Here is a 20818-nt window from a genome sequence, read left to right as displayed (position 1 = left end):
GAGAGGATGCCCCTTTCAAAGGTTAAATGGAAGCATCTCAGAAGCAATCAATGCTCCAGGGTATCAGTCACTATGATAACCGAGACTGGATGCGGTCGAGACGCCTCTGTCTTCTGGGCAGGCTGCTTCCTGCTCTGGGAACGGCTTCTTCTTTCTAACTGTACCAGTGCTTTCCCGACTCACTCGAGAATCCAACCTGAACTCTTGGCTACACAAGAATTGTGCAGAAATTTAAGTGAAACTCAGAGCGGTATCTTCTGTTACCTAATAATGAAAATGCTAATTAAAAGCCCCACCCTTGGGCTTCCCTGGTGGCGCAGTGGTTGAGAGTCCACCTGCCGATGCAGGGGACACGGGTTCGTGCCCTGGTCCGGGAAGATCCCACATGCCGCGGAGCGGCTGGGCCCCTGGGCCATGGCCACTGAGCCTGCGCGTCCGGAGCCTGTGCTCCGCAACGGGAGAGGCCACAACAGTGAGAGGCCCCACCAAAAAGCCCCACCCAACCCCCAACTTTTCCCCCCTCCCCGCCAAAGATTAAACATACAACACTGTTATAAATAAGCAAAAGTGTTTAGGGTTAAAAGTGTAATTTTATTTAGATGTTACTTGTACATAATCTATAGTAAGATATACAAACAGATAAAAATTGTTTACTAGGAGGTTTTTTTTTTTATACCACTTTAAATTCAATGTACAACAGCATTGGTAATACTGCAAGATGACAGACTCTGGTTTAGAAAACAAAAATTACTTGCTACTGTTGCTGACACATTCCCATGAGTGTTCAATGGATGAAAATGTATCATGAATTTCAGCTGCAAATTATTACAAAACTTTCACAACCTAGCCACTTGGTGCTCAGAAAAGATTTCGATATTCTAAAAATTTACTGAAATGAAAATGCTAATTCTCCAACAGTATACTTCTACTGAAGAAAACCAAAAGTGACCAAATCTTATGGTTTGGGGCCAAGAACAGAAAATCAACCACATCATGGGTGGTTCTGAGGAATCTTCTCATCCCTCTGCCTGATCTATGACATGAGGAAAAGCTTGTAAGAAATTAAACTAAATACACGCCGGGGGAAACGGGACAATTTAAAATAACCTTACAACTACTTTAAAATGTAAGATCCATGGATATGAAGGATGCATTTACATGTTTTTCTCCATCTGTTTTGTAAATACTTTCTGCAAATGAGAACTGACAATTCAAAATAGTCACTTTTTCCTTTTCATGTACTATCATATTAGAAAAAGTCTGGATTTCATTTTTAGAATAAATCAAATGCGCTGAGAAAAATACTGCAAAAAATAATCTACACTGGATTTCAGTCCTCTCCCCTTCTGTTAAAGGTTACATAACACATCAGGGCGAAAGCTTTTTCACTAGTCAGAATATCAAGTTGAAAATAACTTGCTAATTAAACTACAGGAAGACAACCAATACTTAACAGGCTCATGAATATTTACGGATAAAGTGCCACTAATTTTATCGTGATGAGATATAAACAGAAGAAATCCTGACACGGATAGTAGCTTTACACATTCTCTCCATCCTGAGGACAGAAGGGCCGTAAGAAAAACCAAAGAAGCATTACAAGTTCTAGAATGACACAGGTGACTCCTTATCCAAAGTAAAGCTAAAGACGAAATATTATAAGAAAGACAAAATACGATCGAAAGTGGTAAAAGTCCCAAGGAAAATGCCAACACAGTTGGCCTCCACACCGGGAAAAAAAGGAGAGAAATTAAAGAGAGAAACTGAAAAGTTCATTAACAGCTACTACTTACAGGCAATAAACGTATGGTGAGGAGCTCCAAGACACAGAAACTCAATCAAGAACCACGTGCCCAGACAGCTGGCTTTAGCTGAAAAGACTCAGATAACCTGGCCCGGGCACTGGGAAAGGTAATACAGACCTGAGGCTTTTCAGAGTTCCAACCTAGGTGACTAAAAGCCCGTCAGGCTGGCCTTACAGGATGACCACCACCTTCCACAGGCCACAAGTGTCCCTCGGGGACACAGACGTGATGGGGGGGCCAGTGACGTCCTGAGGAGAACTCATTAACAAAACCCGGCAGTCGGGGTCCTGCTGACATTCTACCATCCACCCAAACACCTCTGTCTCAGCTACAGATTCCTGGGCCACAACTGAGAGTCACTAGGACCCACAGTCCGTTTGACACACGGTACAGACGAAAGAACTGCTCAGTGGGTAAAGTGTCTCGTACATCTGTGAAGTTATATCTGAGATCAAAGCCTGGGATGTTTATTCCTTCCACACAAGCAGTTACCCTTCACCCAGCATTACAGAATGTAAGTTCTCATTCATGAGTTTCCCAGGGGTTTGCCTTGGGCAGGAAAATCTGTCTGGGCTCGCGTGTCACCACGTGCGAGGGGACAAGGAAGGGACATGACCTGCTCCAGCGAAGGGGCGACTCTCCTCTGAGGTACCTGGTCCAGCCTCGTGTGCTGACGACCGTGTGGGAAAGGGACCGATGTGCTTCTAGGACAGAGCGAAGGCCCTACTCGTGCTGGGTCCCTAACTGGCCATCGCACCAGGAAAGGTGAAAAGCTGCCCCAGTCTCCTCTCGCCTAAACTGAAGCTGTCAGGATTCAGACCAGGTGGGGCGAGGTGCCGCCTGGCCCCTCCTCTGCAGCACCGAGGCCTCCACGTGGCCTCACTTGGCACATGGCTCCGGAAGAGAGGTTGTGCAGGGCTCTGCACCCGGGGCCACCCGGGGCCGGGCAGGCTGGCACTCGAGCTGCAAGGACCGCCAAGGGCTCTGCATGCCATCGCACACGGCAGTGGCCCTGAAGGAAGAAGGGCTGATCTCCACTTTCATTACGGCCGCGCTGCTGAAACCTCTTACAAAACTCCTCGACAAGCACCGACTCCACGGATGCCCACAGGGGATCCTGCCTGCAAAGGGCCACGTTCCCATTTCACAAGAGGGAGCAAAGGAAACGCAATTCTTCAACGGAGTGTTCCCACGCACAGACGCTACCAGGCCAAGAGACTGAAAACAGAAACGTCTAATTCTCCTACTTGTCAAATCTTTCTCTCTATAACCAACTTCTTCTGAAACACATTTAAAAAAAAAAAAAAGTGGAAACAGTATCTCTTACGGATGGGAAGACATCAGTCTGACGCACAGTCATTAATCTTGCAAAGACCAGACATCAGGCAGCTTCACAAACACACAGCGAGTCTGCAGGATTCTAATGATCAAGGGGAGTGAACCCAAACTGCACTAAGTACTCTCGTGGCCAGGAGGAAGGAAGCAGAAGGCTGTTTTCGGGACAATGCAATAGTGACAGCTTATTTCCTCGTGTGCAGCACGGTTTGCTATGTTTCGTGGCACTTAAGTATTCCACAGTAAATACTGAAAAACCCAGAATTTTTGCATGTGCAAGAGCAATCTCACGTTATCGATACAAAAGTCGCTAAGCTACGGGATTATAATACCACTACGTGGGCGCCGGGGCCACAGAGATCGTCAGCACACTCCCCAGCCCGGGGCGCTGGGCGCCAGCCTCAGTCGGACCAGTCGTTCTCGTCCAGCTCCGAGTCATCGTCCGAGTCGCTGTACTCGACGGCGATGCGGCGGGACAGGATGGTGGCCACGTCGTTGCCCACGGGCTCGCGCTTGGCTTCCTGCTCCTGCAGTTCTTGCACCTTCTTCAGCTGAATTCCTGGATACACGGGACACGGCTTAGAACGACACCCCTCGGCTTACTGCTCCAATCACACAGAACGGACAGGGAAGTCCACCCGGCTGCTGTTCTCCCCACTGACACCCTCAGAAAAAGCTTGAGAAATCTGAGGGCAGAAGCTTGGGAAACAGAGTTTCATGAGCAAGAAAAAAGGAATGTGCAAAGTCATAAGGTTCTTTACAGCGGTGCGTTGAAATGTAAGAAAGTCAGTTACAATTTCAGCGCACACGAGCACCGTGAAAGAAAACTCCAGGACGGCACAGCCTGACCCGGCAGCCACCGGGCACGAGAGGCTGTTTCAAGGTAGATTTACGGTGGCCGGTGGCCCCCATAGGGGACCATGTTCCTGGACAGCCTGGGACCCAAAGGCTTGGGAAACAGAGCCAAGCTTCTGGCTAAGCGGGCGAAGTAAGTGAGAAAGCTCAACTTCAACAATTACCGTTGAAAATGGGTATGAGATCGCAATCACCTTACTCTCTTACTTTTGTAAGTAACAAAATGGGATATCTAACAATGTGCTGTGTTATTTCCTTAACCTTTTCTTTCAGAGTAATTTCAGACCTATAAAGTACCCGTAAGACTAGCAGAAAAACGTTCCCATATAACCTACTCAGGTTCCCCAACTGATAACATCTGACCAAATTTATCCTCTTTCGCTCTCATTTACACACACACACATACTTCTTTTCTGGACCATTTGAGAGTTAAGTGGCATATAATGTCCCTTTGCCCCTAAAATACTTCATGTGTCTTTCCTAAAAAAAAAATTGATCAAAATCATACTAGCAGCAGAGATACAATAGTACCATCTATTCTATGAATTTTATTTAAAATTTGCAAATAGACCTAATATAACAAACGAAAAAAGTTTTCCACCAGGTTTGGGATCCGTCATGGGATCTCACCTGTTACATTACTCGCCACGTTTCATTAACCTCCCTTAGTCTCTGTGTTCTACGACCTTCACATTTCTGTAGGACGTCCCTCGATGTGGACCCCTCAGAGGTTTCCTTTGACACATCCAGGTTACGGATCCCTCTCATTGGACAAGGCTCACAGGTGTCAAAAAGCAAAACACTGTCCTACCAGGACCCTACCAGGACCCTACCAGGACCCCAAACGCGTGATCAGTGAGGTATTCTGACTCTGGGACTTTCTTCTTGACGAAATCGTCGTGCGTCAGTAACGTCAATGCATACAAGAGCTCCCCGCCCTGATCTGACCAGAGACGCTCCACTTCTTAAGGTTTCGTGCTCTGGGGTTTGGTGTAGGACCTTCACCTGACAAGGGTTTTGCTACTTAAATAAATTTTGAAAATCCACTGGCTTAGCACATCAAACTAAAAATAGGAAAAGGCTAAGTAAGTTACATCCTAGGTTTCTAAAAAAACTAAATCACTGACATGAGCTCATTTTCTTTCATTTATACTTTAGCCCTTAGAGTAGAACGCAGAGAGAAAAGATCCAATTAACTAATGATCATTTTTATTATCCATCTCTGCTCAAGTAAAGCTTTCCTGAATTCAGTGCTTTATCACTGAGCTTACTTTGCACTGAAAAAAAAATGTATCCACTATTAAGAAAAAAGAAAACCAAACAAGGCTCCTTCAACCCTCTTCTACCGGCCCTCTGGGGCAGAGGGGGTCCCTGGAAGCAGACGAGGCTGCAGCCGCCGGGACAGGGGGCAGCGTCCCGGGACGCGCACTCACCCATCCGAATGGCAGCGAGGAGGTCGCTCCGGGCGTCGCTCACGGGCGGCTGCGCAGCCTCCGGCCTCTTTGCCTCGGCTCCCGGCGGGCCGTGCATCGGGGAGGGGGAGAGCGAAGAGCCGGCACCTGGAGGACCCGGCGGCGGCGGCGGGGGGCCCGGGGGGGGCGGGGCCGTGACCACCAGCCCACCGGAGGGAGGGTGGGTAGGACCCGCGTAGGAGGGGCCGGCGGACGCTGGGAAGGGGGGCTGCGTGGGCATCTGGAGGGGGCTGACGAAGGCAGTCTGTGCGGAAGGGATCATGGGCGGGGGCGGCGGCGGCGGGGGTCCTGAGGGGTTGTAATACTCCATGATCTGTGCCGGGAGCATCCTGGCGGAGACACGAAACAACAGTCACCAAAGAGCAACCCAGGGTCCCAACCTCGGAGGTTCCTGCACGCCTCGGAGAGGGGCCTCCCCGGACAGGACGCACACTGGCAGCTGAATTTACAACACTGCAGGACACGAACATCCACGCTCTGGACCACAGGACCACACAAATCCCTAGGTCGGAATTCAAGAGCATCTACTGACGTGCACCAGAAAGTTAACCACTGAAAACGTAACTTTCTGTGGAACACTGGAACAGCTGACTGCAGAGGTAAGAAGGCAGCACAAATGCATCCTCTGCACGAAGCATCTCAGAAGTGGGGGCTTGAAAACCCATCTTACAAGGGTTCTGTGGCCAATCAGATTGGAAACTTCTGTATTTTATATCGCGTCTCCATGGAAATTCCCCAAGCCCACGACGCCCATCAGAACATCCAAAGCTTTGAAAACCCCTCCAGCCGAGAAATCTGCTGAGTTCCGTTTAGCCAAGAGCTTTCCAAACCAGCTGGACCGCAAACCCGCTCTGCCTGATACTTGGGAAGAGCCACAGAACACACTCTGGGGATCCTGACTTAAAGAGAACCAACCACGGGAGAAAACCTCGGGGAGCTGAGGGACCTACATTCAGAACGTGACCCACGCTGCTCTGGAGTGAAGAAAAACACTGTCGATGGAAACACATTTTCAACTTCCCTGGGCGCTGACTCGGAGGGGCTAACTCTTTAAAGACTGAGGTTGTGCGAAAACCACAGCCTATCAAAACACAGGCGGGGGCTTCAATTAACAAACGCTGAACAGGAGGGTCTTTGCTTAGGTGGTGTTCGAATTTTTCCCAAACGACAGAAAACAAGAGGACCTGGTGGCAGAAGAGTATTTGGGTACCAAGAGGTCCGGGTTACATGTACAAGTGTAGCAAGCGCTGCACTGTATAGCTTTCTCCTTTGAGATACGCGTTCTCTGCGGTTCGCCCGGCATATCAGAGAAACACTGGAGCAGCTGGGACAGGCTCACAAAACCGGCATTTCATCCTTTGTCAGTGCCTTGGCTCAGTCATTCAGACATAAAGGGAACGTGTGTTTGCGAATACAGACACCAACCTGAGGTTTATCTGTAATAAAAAGGGGGAGCAGCATGACACTGCATTTTTTCACACAGGATTTCTCACGACTGACAGTATCCGTATCCGGTCATTCTGGGCTGCATCCTGGCCTCCACAGTGTGATTATTCAGTGGAAATTCTTCCACCACGCACAGCAAGACCCCAGGGCAATGGCAAGGCACGGTCAGAGCCCGGGAGTGGGGAATTACCCGTAGTCGGCGGGAGCCAGGGGCGCGGGGGCCTGCGACGCCTCTGCAGCCTGCGGCGGGGGCGGAGGCGGCTTCTGGGGCCGGTTCAGGGCCAGGTGCCTGGCCGAGGCCGACGGGGGCCGGAACTCGTGCTCGGGGGCCTGGGCTGCCGGCCCGCGTGGCGGTGCGTCACCGGCTCCGTGGGAAGGCGTCCCGGGCTGCGGGTGCAGAGAATGGTTGGGGGTGGCAGGATACGAGTAATCCGTGACGTCCGACGCGTGGGACCTGACGGCCAGAACCAGGGGTGGGAGAAAACGACGTAAGTGAAAAAGACTTCCCCTCCCAGGCATCAGCATGTATTTGAATAATAACACGGCCAAGGCACAGAAATCACACGCTTTTTCCCTTTCCCATCAGCTAGGTCTAGGCCCACAAGCGACAATGTAATCACAACTTTGGCAGCAAGCGCCAGGGTTACGCGGATTCAGAGCCGCAGCTTTGAAGTGAGCGCATCAGACGGACACGGACGGGCAAGCGGCAGGCAGCAGAACCCCCTTCCTCAACATCGCAGCCGACTCTCTTCTAAGAGAGGCTGCAAGACACACTGTGCTTAACTTGAAAATGGCATCGGAGACCTAAGATTTTAGTGCAACGGAACTGACAGCATATGATGAGACCTTATCAAATGGCAGACGAACCGGATACATATTAACAGTAAGAACAGAAAAGGAAATCAAGGATGCAATACGGTGAGTCGCGGTTTTCTTAAACAGAAGAAACATATTTAGCCAAAAAGGAGAGGAGGAGTGCGGTGCCACGCGCAGAGGCCCTCTTGCTGTCTCTGAACGCACGGGCGGGAGGGAAACTCTGAAAGGAATGCGCGTCTCGTTTTAGTCAGCAGGGTTCAGGAGGATGCTGGGACCCGGCCGCTGGGGGAGGGGAGGGCTCGGCAACGTCACACGGTGTTAGTCACCCGGGTTACGGGACGCGTGGTCAGTACAGGGGGCACATCCTCTCGTGACGCCGAAGCAGGGGGCTGCTGAGGCTGCGATCCAAGAACAAGCGGAGCGACAAACCCTCTGGGCGTCCTGTCGTCTCCCGAGCTCCCTGCCTGCTGCAGTTTCCTGGCGTCACTCATAAACTCAATGCCCATCTTCCTTCTCTCCCACTCTTCTCTTCTCGTTCTTACTTTTCTCACACTTACTTGCTGGTTTCTGTTAGGATTCAGCTTGTGTCTCTCCCTCTGAAGGAAAGAGGCAAACACACATCGGGTCTTTGGAATTCAGACAGTAGCGTCCCTGGAGCGTCACACCACACAGAAAAGTTCTTTAAATGCCAAAAGACCGCTGGCTTTTTTCTTTTTCCTTCCCTAATTGCAATATAATAATAGCCTGTAACTCACTTTCTTCTCCCCTAAGTGCCCTATGAACTCTAGCTTACAGTGCGCGTGTGCCTGCCTTCTGAACTGTGGCAACCGCTTGCTGGTCAGAGAGTTAAAAATATTTTCAACGGGGGAAGACTCTGACCTGTATTTAGATTTATCTTATTTTAAAAACGTAAATACCTAAAACTCTGGAGTCCTTGACGATGGGTGCTTGGCTCTGTCAGGGGGGCTGCGTCATAGACTGGGCATAACTTTCTAAGGGAAATGGACTCATCTACAAAACAAGGACTGCTCCTGAGGGGGTGAGAAGCCAGGGGCTGGGAATATTCTGGCAGGATCTGGAAAGCTGTCCTGTAAAGCAGCTTGGTGATAAAGGGCCGAAAGGAGGCAATACAAACGGCATAATCGGACGGAGGAAAGGAATAGGCGGTGAAGGTCCGACATCCAGAATTACAGCAGGAGAGCGGGAAGGACAGGGCTCTGACGAAGGGTGGGTGGGAGACGGGACCGGTCACTCGAGGGGTCACTGCCCAAGTACAGGGGACACCGGTGGGCTGGAGGAGAGGTGAGGAGGGGGGTGACCTCTGAGAGACAAGGACCCCTACAGGAAGGCAGAAATCAGCCACAGAAGACACGGCACTAGTGTGGGCACGAGCGGGTGGTCCTGAAGCTGCATGAGCGTCAGGAATTATCTGTTACGGGAAAGAGAACTTGGAGGAGTGAAGACAAGATGGAAACAGGAGGAAGTAGGTGTAAGCAGTGGAGACCCAGCGGGAGAATCAAACGAATCCCGCAGGGTTCTGTGGGTGGGAGGGTGGGCAGAGTCGGGCGTCTGCAACACCCAGGACAGGAGGAGGAAAAGGGTGAGGACGGTGGGCAAGGAGGCATCCTGCTTCCGGGTCGCTGGGGAGAGCAGTGGACAGGCACTGCATCAAGTCTCATCCTAAACGTACGCTTAGAATCAAACCATCCCTGACCATCTACAAAGAGAGTAAAACTTATCATCAGTTCATGCAATCAGCTTAAAACATGTAAGTTATATGAGCAACTTATACATATACCATGATACCTGATACTCAAATTTCCCTCAGTCATCCTGAATACATCCACTAAAAACCAAGTTTCTAAGTAATACTTAAAACGTGAATACAGGAAGTTAAAAAATCAAAAGATAGAAAACAGAGCAGGATTTCACTTTTGTAAAAAAAAAAAAATTTGCACATTTACAGAAAAATGACCAAAGAAAGAAATACACTAAAATGCAAAAAAAGTGGTTTCTTTGGATAACAGGATTATGAATACTTTAATTTTTTCTATAATTTGCAAATATGGAAAGTTTATCTTATTTCATAATAAGAAAAATAGTGATATGCTTTAGTCAAATAAAAAATAAAAATTTCCAAAATAATTTAAGGGATCAATTGTACACCCAGTATGGCACAATCTAATCTCAGATTCTAGAATAAAAATTATTCAACTGAGGGATTGAAAAAAGTCATTTTCCATCTACCTACTGAAATGAAAGGGAATATATGGAGAATTGCAAAGTATATGTTTTGCATGAGTCAACAGTCACAACTAAGTTAGCTGGAAAAAAACAAAACCCAAACGGCCCTCCTGGGACCGATCAAGTTCAAGCACTTCTCCCACCCAAAGAACTATGGGCACAAGTGTGTCATCATTCTTACTTTCCACAGAAATAAACTGACATAAAGATTAAAACTTGAGGCCAGGGCTCAGTTAAAGCTCCAGTAATTCTCTAATAGCTAACCGATCGCAGCTTATACAGAAAAATGACCTAGACCTGCCTCACAGGCAATGACTGACAGCCCTTGTGGGGCAGGAGTATTTATAGGGCTGTAACCACCAAATATCAAAAGCATCTTCCATCTGTCAGTCTGTGCTAAACACTGAGGTTAATAAAGACAAGCATAAAAAAAAACAAAAACCCAGATCTAACGCAAGGTCCAGGTTGTTGCTGTTTGTGAAACATCCTTGAACCATGTTAAGAATTCTCTATTCACATTTTAAACACTGACGGAAGACTCCAACTTTACAGAAGCAGAAATAGGAAATTAACCGTAAGTTACAATTGACTGGTCAGTTCTTCTCCTTCAGTGAAGCCCTTTTGGGATAAATGCTGCTTACTGACCACATCTTTCACATCTGCAAGAGAGATTTTTACTTAATCGCTAACAAATTTTTAAAATAAACTTCAAAAGAATTCTCCTCCTGCAATTAGAATACATAAGATTAGCGAACTGAAGGAAAAAAATCTTTGTTCATCACTTTTAGAAAAGGTTATCAAAAAGAACAACAGTTATTCCTTGATCACATCAGCTACCACCTACCAATCGGTTCAGATACCAAGTGAAAGGAAAGGCAACATTCTAAGCAAAAGAGGCGGAGAGAGAATTAAATGATTATTAAAATTAAAAGGGTCAGTCATAGGCAGTTACTATGCCCAAATTCAGAATCAATGTTAAAACAGTGCATCTAGGTTAATGGAATGCTCGAGTTAAGCCAGAGAGACAGAAAATCACACAAAGTAACCCAACGTCACAGAAAACTGCTGTAAACTATTATTTCGAAGTCAAAGCATATATACCGTTCATTTTTAAGGAAAGTTTGGAAACACACTGTGGGCCACAGAAGCACAATGCTACCGTGCATTTCCATTTACAGGGAAGCCAAGGCCGGCTTTGCACACACACATGCACACGAACACGCACACGCACACACACCTAGTGTCTGGGGACAGGGATCCCTCGGAAGATGCTCCGTGGTGTACGCTCTGCGACAACCTGGTGTCGGGTCTAAGCTCTTTGTCATACGCCATCATATTCCATTCCTGGCGCCTGTTTCTGGCTTTTCTAACCTTTTTCACCTCCCGGGTTGTGCCATCTATGCGCTTTTGCTCCTGACGTCCGGGAAGGAAGGCAAGCGTGCCGAGACAGAGGGAAGGAAAAGAGCGGGTTAGTGCAGCGGCCCCGGCAGCCACGAGCCTGGCGTGCAGGCAAGGCAGGCCCGTTTCCATCACTCCCGGGTCAAGAACGTTCTAACATGCTTACCCAACTCAGACCCGACCAAAATAACACATACCTAACGATTTAACGTCGACACATCAGAGTTACCGTGCTGCAACTTCAAGAGTCGCTTACCGTCATTTTGGATCAAGAATTCTCACTTCACTAGGATTTAGCTCGTTTTCAATGTACGACACCTTTTAGATCCCTATTACACACATGAAATACCTGCCCGCACCAGACAGAGAAATCGTTTCCCACCCCCACACCATTCTGACTTGTTAACGTGCAATCATCTTTCAAAACATAATTTTAAATGCTCCATTTCAGTTTGAAAAGGTTATTGCAGAATATTTAAGCGAACCCTGCAACTAGCTTAACAAAAAAAAACAAGATAAGAACTTACCTTCCCTCCCGTACAAAGAATCATTCCTGCTCCAGCCCTACTTTGCCAGCAAAAATGTCTTCGATAAATAACTTGGGTCCTACGCAGGTGCTTCTTTAAAGGTGAGGACAGTTACTTCTACGTGTGTTTATGTCCCTCCTGCTTCCCCCGTGAGATCTGCTGACCTTTAGGGAGGTGAACTATGCGCCTTTATGCCCTACGCTCCCCTCACGGCACCTCCACGCGCGGCTCTACAGAGGGTCCACGCTCAGTAAACGTGGACTGAATGATCACGTCCAGGTGAGCGATGGTGCTCACTACGTCCCAGCACCTGCCAGGCCCGGACGGTACAAACAGCAAACAAAAGAAGACAAGGATCTGCCCTCATGGAGCTTGAGGTCCAGCGGGGAAGCCCCCAGAGTCACACAGGTAAATGCACAATTATGAAATGTGCAACAACACGATTGTATTACACAGAGAACGCTGTCCGGTCTGGAAGTCAGGGAGGGTGCCCGAGAGGCTGGGACGAGCTCTGCAGGGTGAGGAGGCCTGAGTCCTGCAGAGGAGGGGGGCAGACGCACGCAAGAGGCCATGGGACAGCATCTCGCCAGGAGAAGCGACAGAAGGCGAGTGTGAATTCGGGCGAACGGTGGGTAAGACCTTGAAGGCTGCGTAGAAATGTTGCTCTTTATCCCAAGAGCAACGGGAAACCATGAAGACTGAGAGGGGAGGGGCTGGCACGTGAGAGGAGCCCCTGTGCTGGGGACAGAGTCCACGGGGAGAGGCAGGGATGCCGGGCAGAAAGCTGCTCAGGTGTCCAGAAGGAAAGGAGGCCCATGGGAGAGGAGGGGAGCCGTTAGCCCAGGTACCCAGGAGGCTCAAGTGATGTGCTGGCAGACGACATGAACGTGAAATTCACAGAACACATGCCAAGTGTTAATAAAGACACGGAAAGATGTGCAATTCGTATTTGATTTTTTGGGGGGTGGGGAAGCTCATCAAAAATAATAATAGTTCATCAGCAGATGAATGGATAAAGAAGATGTGGTACATATATACAATGGAATACTACTCGGTCACAAAAAAGAACGAAATAATGCCATTTGCAGCAACATGGATGGACTTGGAGGGCATTATGCTCAGTGAAATAAGTCGGACAGAGAAAGACAAGTACTGTATGATACACTTATATGTGGAATCTAAAAACTACAACAAACTAATGAATATAACAAAAAAGAAGCAGACTCACAGATACAGAGAACAAACTAGTGGCTACCAGTGGTGGGGGGCACGTAGGGATGGGGGAGGTGCAAACTAGTGGGTGTAGGGCAGGCTCGAGGATGTATGTACAACATGGGGAATAGAGTCAATATTTTGTAGTAACTGTAAATGGAAAGTAACCTTTAAAAACTGTATAAAATTTTTTAAAAATTTTTAAATAAATGAAGATAATGCCAGATAATAATAATCTTCAGGACTGGAGGAGGCCTGTTAGGAGTATAAGCTGGTTCAGTCCTTAAAGGGTCGGGAGCAATAGGATGGGATCTTTCCAATTTTCAAGTTCACATTGCACTTCTGGGAATTTACTCTGACGAAATATGTGCACATGAGTACAGGTACCCCCTACAGTGCTGTAACAGCAACAATTTAGGAGCAACCTAAATATTCATTAATTCGGTAATGGGTAAATAGTTTATGAAGCCTCCGAACTTTGGAATATGACACAACTATTAAAAAGCATGAAGTACACCTTTATTACGTCACTGTATGTGTATGTCTGTGTGTGTGTGTATACAGGTCAATTCTAGGAATAAAAAATACTCTGTGAAGTGTGTACACATGTATTTATGAACGCCCTACAAGGCCGAAAAGTATGCACATGTGTTACCAGAGGGTGGTTATGCCTGGGCAAGGGAGAAACTCACCCCCAAATTTTCTAAACAAATGTGTTTTACTTCAGGGTAGGTGGGGCATTTTACAACTGGCATGTATTGTGTGAACACTTTTAAAACCAAAAGAGAGAACAAAGAAGGGAGACCTCAATGGATTCCAATATACATCTCACTCAAGCGTCACTGTATTACACTAATTGATAACTATCACCCTTACTTTTAAGAGATGTATGCTGACATATTCAGGGATAAGTGTTATATCTGCCACTTTCTTTACAATGGTTTAGCCTCCAATCTACCCATCAACACGCACCCGACACACACACACACACACACACACACACACACACACACACACACACACACACACACACACACACACACACACACACACACACACACACCCAACTATAATAAAATGCTAACCATGAGGCATCTGCATCTCAGCTACGCTGCCTAGGTTAAAATCCTGAGACTACTGCAGGCTGTTTCCTGCCCCAGGATGATCCTAGCTGCTCCTACCAATACCTGAAAGCCCCTCTGTCTGCCCAGCACGCCTCCGGCATCCCCTCTCACGTACATGCACGCACAGTCGCACACACACTCACTCTGCGGAGCTAACTTCTGCTATCAGTCCTTGCACCTCAGTGAGCAACACCGAGGGGCCTTCCTCAACTCACCACCTCACCTTCTGCACTGTCACCTGCTGCACTGTCACCTTCTGCACTGTCACCTGCTGCACTGTCACCTGCTGCACTGTCACCTGCTGCTGCCACCTCCCCCAAGGCTTCTCCTTCCCAGCACTGTACCTCACAACGACATAATTATTTGCATAACTTAAAAAAAATGTTCTTAGACCATCAAACCAAGGAAATTTAATGTTCAGAAACAATGGATGTCTTATCCCCAAATTTTCTAAACTAATTCTTCCTTCAGATAGAACTGTCTGTTCCAAAGTGAAAGTGACTTTTGGGTTTCTAAAATCCTGGGAAATTAAGGATATCTTGCCTCATTTTCTGTTCCTATATAAAGCAGATTTGTATTAAAATTTTCAAATTTCTTTCCCTCTTTGAGTTCCAAAGGACAGCATGATTATCTAATGCTTGTTTCCCCCGCTGTATTTTCATCTCCATGAGGGGGATAATCCTTTCTTTTTCATCACAGCATTTACAAGCCATTCAAAAAAGAACCGTTATATAAATGAATGAATAAGAAATTCTCACCAGAATCTTATGTCTTTGAGGAATATGGAATGAGACAAAACTGCCAAGGAAATGACAAATAACTTTGAAGACACAGTAACCACACAGAGTAGATTAAGACTAAAGAACAGTGGCAAAAAAGTTAAATATTTTTTGTCAAAAGTATCACTGATGCTTCTAGGAAATCCTGGGAGGCCACTTTAAAAGCAGGAGATTTTTACAGGAGAGTCCTCTTAAAAGTACTTGGGGGTTTGCCCTGTTACCACAAAAAAGTTTGGGGATTCAGACCAACAGGCCTTTAAATCTCTGTTCCTTTTCCTTTGGAGAGATTAGTGTCTTCTTTTTCTTCACCTGAACACTTTGCAGCCTCTTTGCTTGGCTATTTCTCCACGTGAATACCCAGCAACTCTTTGAAGATTTCCCATTAAATCTCCCCAACCCATCAGCATGAGAAGTGCACACAGATAACCAAGTCTGTGGAATTCTCTCCCAGAATTCGTGGTAACCTCTCACACTTGCAGTCTGCAACCTATTTCCATGTTCCCTTTCCTAAATCCTGTTTTCAAATCTCAAGTTCTCTTCCATCTCGAACTGTCACTCCTACTGGGCCAATACACCTACTAGATGTCTCAGGCAGCCAGCCCACAACATGCTAAGCTCTTAATTCACACACCCTAATATTTGTCAAACAAAGCAGGTGGTCATTTTTTAAAACACAGCTCACATATAAAAGGCTTGGCAAATATCTGCCTTTGGAGAGTTAACTCTGATTTTCAATGGTTTAAGTCTAATTTCTGGGCCCCAAAGGGATAATTTTCAAAACAGAAGTTCCTTAATCTGAGAGTGGGTTTGTCCTCCCAAGAGCGTTTGCAGTACAGATGTCTCTCAACCTTCCAACTTGCAATTCTCCTGCCTACGACCACCCCACCAAAGGGAATCTCATTTTTAGTAAATACTACCCTCCTCCAAATGTGCAGATCACACACGCTTTTCAATCCAATATGAACCTCTCACCACGGTCTTAATTACAGTTAGATGACAACCCAACAATTAATAATGTTAAAAAGACCAAAGCAGAAAATTCTAACTGATATGGAATGTTGACTACTTTACGAAATTTGAAGAGCAAGAGAAAAGTTATAAACCACAGTTACGAACAAAACTGTATTTATTAAAGCAAGTATTAGAGAACAAATCAACAGTATTTATTGAAAATAGTATTACTGTGTTAGACTGAATGGTATCTTCATGTGACAAATGCAACCTCTAAAAAAACTTCACGAAATTCAACATCTCAACCGTTTAAAGAATTTACTGATTTTAAACTTCTAATTTCTAAGGGAGAATCCCATTTACACATTTATACGCACGTTTCCCATACTAGAATTATTTACCTTTTGACGTCTTTTCTCTTTCCTTTTGTCTTCTGTGTCCTGTAGCATTTTTTCTTTCCAGAGGTCAAAGAAATAGGAAGGATCAGTATAGAATTTCAGCCCGTCCTTTTTATCATCTCTATAAACCAATGTATTACAAGTCGGGGGGGAGAAAAGGTCGTTAGAGAGTTTCATACGGGGTAAACATTAATGTTAATTCTAAATCATGAGATAACATCTACGTGAGGAATTTGAACTGTCCTTATACACTGTTAAGTCTCCCAATTTTCCTTATTTGGAAAAATGTGTGAACATGCAAGAACAGCACTTTTTTTCTAGAATAATGAAGTAAAAACTACTCTTGCAAATTTAGATTTCGGTACAGCAAAGTGCTGCCCAAATCACAATATGGCTCGTAAACAGCAACATTTAGTTCCACAGTTATTTCAAGGTATGTTCTGTTTATTCCACTGGGGGCCACACACACAGATGGATGGATTCTTAGCATATATATACATTCACTTCTACTCTGGAGCGACAATGTTATTAGGATAAAAATTAGCAAGTACTCTGTGCTTTTCTCTTAATCAGGTTTGCCCAATGTCTACAATTCAATTAGGAAAGGAGGTTCATAGTGTATAAATGTAACTAGGATAAAAAGTGATGACCTAGATATTTTTTTAAATGGAAGTAACCGACAAAGAAAATTCACTTGTAGCCATTTCATTGTCAAGAACTGCTACAATTACTATATTCTAAAAAATAATTCAAGTCTTTTTTTAAAAAATTTATTTATTTATTTTGAGCTGCATTGGGTCTTCGTTGCTGTGCACGGGCTTCTCATTGCGGTAGCTTCTCTTTGTTGCAGAGCACCGGCTCTAGGCACACGGGCTTCAGTAGTTGTGGCTCACGGACTCAGTTGCTCCACGGCATGTGCAATCTTCCCGGACCAGGGCTCGAACCCGTGTCCCCTGCATTGGCAGGTGGATTCTTAACCACTGTGCCACCAGGGAAGCCCCAAGTCTTTATATAAGTTATTCATTTATCATAAAGCCAGTAAGAATGCAGCCAATATGAATCCACAGTTGTAATATAAATCAATAGACAGCAAAGCTCAAAATAATCATGGTAAGGAGGGAACACTCTATTTATTCTACTAATGCTTTAAAAAGTATCTGGCCTGTATATTACCTTCAAGAGAAGGCAAAACATTTACATTTAAAATTAGCATGTCAGGGACTCCCCTGGTGGTGCAGTGGTTGGGAATCCGCCTGCCAATGCAGGGGACACAGGTTCGATCCCTGGTCTGGGAGGATCCCACATGCCGTGGAGCACCTGAGCCCATGTGCCACAACTACTGAGCCTGCGCTCTAGAGCCCGTGAGTCACAACTACTGAGCCCGTGTGCTGCAACTACTGAAGCCCGTGTGCCTAGAGCCCATGCTCCGCAACAAGAGAAGCCACCGCAATGAGAAGCCCGCGCACCGCAACGAAGAGCAGCCCCTGCTCGCCACAACGAAGACTCAATGCAGCCCAAAATAAATTTATTTTTAAAAATTAGCATTTCAATTAGTCATTTAAGGCATACAGAGAAAGAAAAAAAAATCGGAGAAATGAGTATAGAAAAGAGTTTGTAGCCACACAAAGAAAGTGACATGAATTACTCAAGGAAACCTGGTCTTGAAGTTCCTGCTATGCTGTGTTCTGTAAGCTTCTCAGCATCAAATAAAGAGACCCAGGCTTTCATGAGGGTCATCTGGTAGCTCTGTCTTAAAGTCGCTAACAAATCAGCACAATTCACTCTGTACTTTAAACTTTAATTACTTAAAATCCTTTCTTTTCCAAATTTCCTAAGTGAGAAGCAACCTGCACTAGTGAGATTTTATTAATAACATTATTGTGAAAAATATAAATTATTTCCCTAAGATACTAGGCCTTCAATATAGGTGAAGACAGAAAAACTGAGCAGGAACTTGCTGCAATTTTAAGATGTATAAAATGCCCCTTCTTTTTTTCAAAAATGGAGCTAATACTTAATGGAATAAATATGTTTAATAACTTAGGCAAATGTTAACCTTGACATCAGAATATAAGCAGAAATGTCCTATGTTTATCGCAACTAAACATTCGATTTTTCAGTCACATTGTACATCTCATATTTAAGACTGCATTGTGACTGTGTCATATTTAAGTCCAAATGCAAAAGTTTATGTGTTTTCTTACCCCAAACATCCCTGTATTAATAAAAAGTAGATCTGAGCTGGCACTACTATCCTTAAATACTATTAAAAAGTCAAAGACATTTTTCTTTCCCATAAAACTGAGTAAACACACAATAATATAATATACAAAGGTCGATTCATTTCTTATGCAATTAAACATTTTAAATCACCACAAATATTTAATCATGATCTTGAATAATCAAATACAAGTGGTTCATTGAATTTTCTGGGTTTCTTTTTTCCTTTAGAACAAAGTATTTAGTGAGGTTTCTTAGGAAAATTTTACTAAGTTCTCATGGCTCTGGGCTAATAAGTAAAACTGAAATTGTCCCAGAAAAATGTCAATTGAACAAAAGCAAAGTCACAAGTTAAAACGTTAGGCTTACAATACCACTATTCATCTACATCTTTAAGTGAGTGCGCTAAAACCTCCAGAAAAGTGTGCTTGTTTCATATAAAAATGTGGTACCCTGGTCCTCTCCCATCACGGTTTCCATGGAATCTCTATTACATTTTTTGGAGAATCTTTCTGTCCATGCTGAAAGACAGGGATGCAGTCTGAATTACTGCTTTACTAGCAGAGCCACAACAAAGCACAGCTCCAAATGTCTCCTTTTGGACCCTGTGAAAGGATAGTTAATTCAGACCCAAAAAACCTCTGGGCACTCCCTGAGAAGGGCCACTGGGCCCAGGAGGACAATAATGGACGTGAAGGACACAGTGATTTCAGGAAGGCCTCTGCAGGGGTACTACCCAGCAGAGCTAATCCTGGGGGACCATGGGGACCCCACCACCAGCCTGACTGAGCTCATCAGAAGCTGGACCAGTGAGCTCGACAGTGGGGTGAAAAGACAGGGAGGTACAGGGAAGTACATGAAATGGGAAAGAACACACGGATGTGGCCGGCCGGAGGAGAGGAGTTCTAAAGGGCATTTTTAGTTAGTTTCTTAATATTCATTTTTTGCACATTTTCTATTCTTTTTCCTGGAAGTTTGGTCCTAATAATGTGTCCTACCACTTCACACAGAAGGTTAATTTCTTGACGATATATTCACTCTTAGAAACCTCCAATGCTGTAGAACATGTTTTTCTGAATTCAGTACCAAATGTCTGCAGGGCTGAAATGCTGAGACAGGTGTTTTGCTGCATTAGAAGTGAATTATGCAGTTCCTTTAAACTTGATTTTGCATGCGAGGAACACCACAATCACACAGGGTTATTACATAACGTGCCCACTTCTGCTCCAGATATCTGCGTTTAAAAGCTAACATGAGCGCTCCCACTTCTCCTGGTAAACTTATTTATATTTTGAAAGACTCAGACTTTAGCAATTCTGTAAATAACTGATTTCACTGTGGCTAACACCGCAATTATCATTCTCAAAGTCTGAAAAGGTATTTTCACCGCACTGCTCGCCCCTCTCAACTCATTTACACTGAAAAGGCTCTGGGGATACACAAGGCCGTACCTGTATGGTGTAAGGATATTCAGAGGAGGCGGTTTATCACTCTGGTTGTAAATGTCAGCAACAGGATTGGGAATGCTGTTCTTTGAAACCACCTGCTGGTCTTGGACTGTGGAACTTTTGAAAGCTTTTTTCATGTTGATATCCTGTAGTGACACTATTTAGAGAAAAGTCCAAGTCGGGTTATATGGAAATATTTTAGAAACAAGTATAATTTGACTCACAATCATAAACATCTCCTAGAATAGCCAAATAATGTCTTTTATTGTTCACTTAAAACCATGCTTAAATAGTACATGCATTCCCTCCCGCCGATAAACAGTTATCTCTGTAAGTCGCGCCTTTCCTTCTTCTGTAGCGATATAATGATTTCATTGAACCTAACATTAGAGCATCATTCTTTACTTAAATAGCATTTCTCAGAAACCACACAGGAATAGAGTTATGAGTATAACAGGAATGTAAACACAATACCCCTGGGTATCTTAGGGGGGAAAATCACTCAAACAGTTCATACCAGTTTAATTACAATACATGTGGGAAATACTTCTGCAAAAAAACACACAAATGGAAAAACTGCATTAAATTTTTCTGACACTAACATTAAAGAGAGAGGGCAAAGCTTTTCAACCTACCTGTAGTCCTAGGAATTAAGCAGCATGATACAAATCTACACTAAGGAATGAGAGAACCAGGCTAAGTATCCTCGTTTCTTGAGTTTGTACAACATGTTACATCTCAGGTTTCAACTCATCTGACCTCCACACAGACTTCTTGAGGTGGGTAAA

General features: G+C 45.1%; 1 protein-coding gene across 3 annotated transcripts in view; it reads right to left on the bottom strand.

The window, feature by feature from the left end:
- Nucleotides 1-582: 582 nt before the first annotated feature.
- The window catches only part of WASF3 (WASP family member 3), an 89971-nt gene continuing 69735 nt past the window's right edge, over nt 583-20818 (bottom strand). Inside the window, exons 5-10 of one of the 3 annotated variants that reach the window (XM_060128801.1) lie at nt 20034-20187; nt 16366-16483; nt 11211-11386; nt 7104-7367; nt 5429-5796; nt 583-3699 (exon numbers count right to left, since the gene is read on the bottom strand). In XM_060128801.1, the coding sequence (XP_059984784.1) occupies nt 3542-3699; nt 5429-5796; nt 7104-7367; nt 11211-11386; nt 16366-16483; nt 20034-20187 (1238 nt within the window). In that variant the 3' untranslated portion in view covers nt 583-3541. Of the gene's footprint in view, nt 3700-5428; nt 5797-7103; nt 7368-8158; nt 8326-11210; nt 11387-16365; nt 16484-20033; nt 20188-20818 lie in introns of all 3 variants that reach the window. The other 2 variants (XM_060128802.1, XM_060128803.1) reach the window with 2 other exon arrangements.

Source organism: Lagenorhynchus albirostris, chromosome 18, assembly GCF_949774975.1.
Source record: "Lagenorhynchus albirostris chromosome 18, mLagAlb1.1, whole genome shotgun sequence".
Taxonomy (NCBI): domain Eukaryota; kingdom Metazoa; phylum Chordata; class Mammalia; order Artiodactyla; family Delphinidae; genus Lagenorhynchus; species Lagenorhynchus albirostris.
This window is presented reverse-complemented; position numbering and strand designations above follow the sequence as displayed.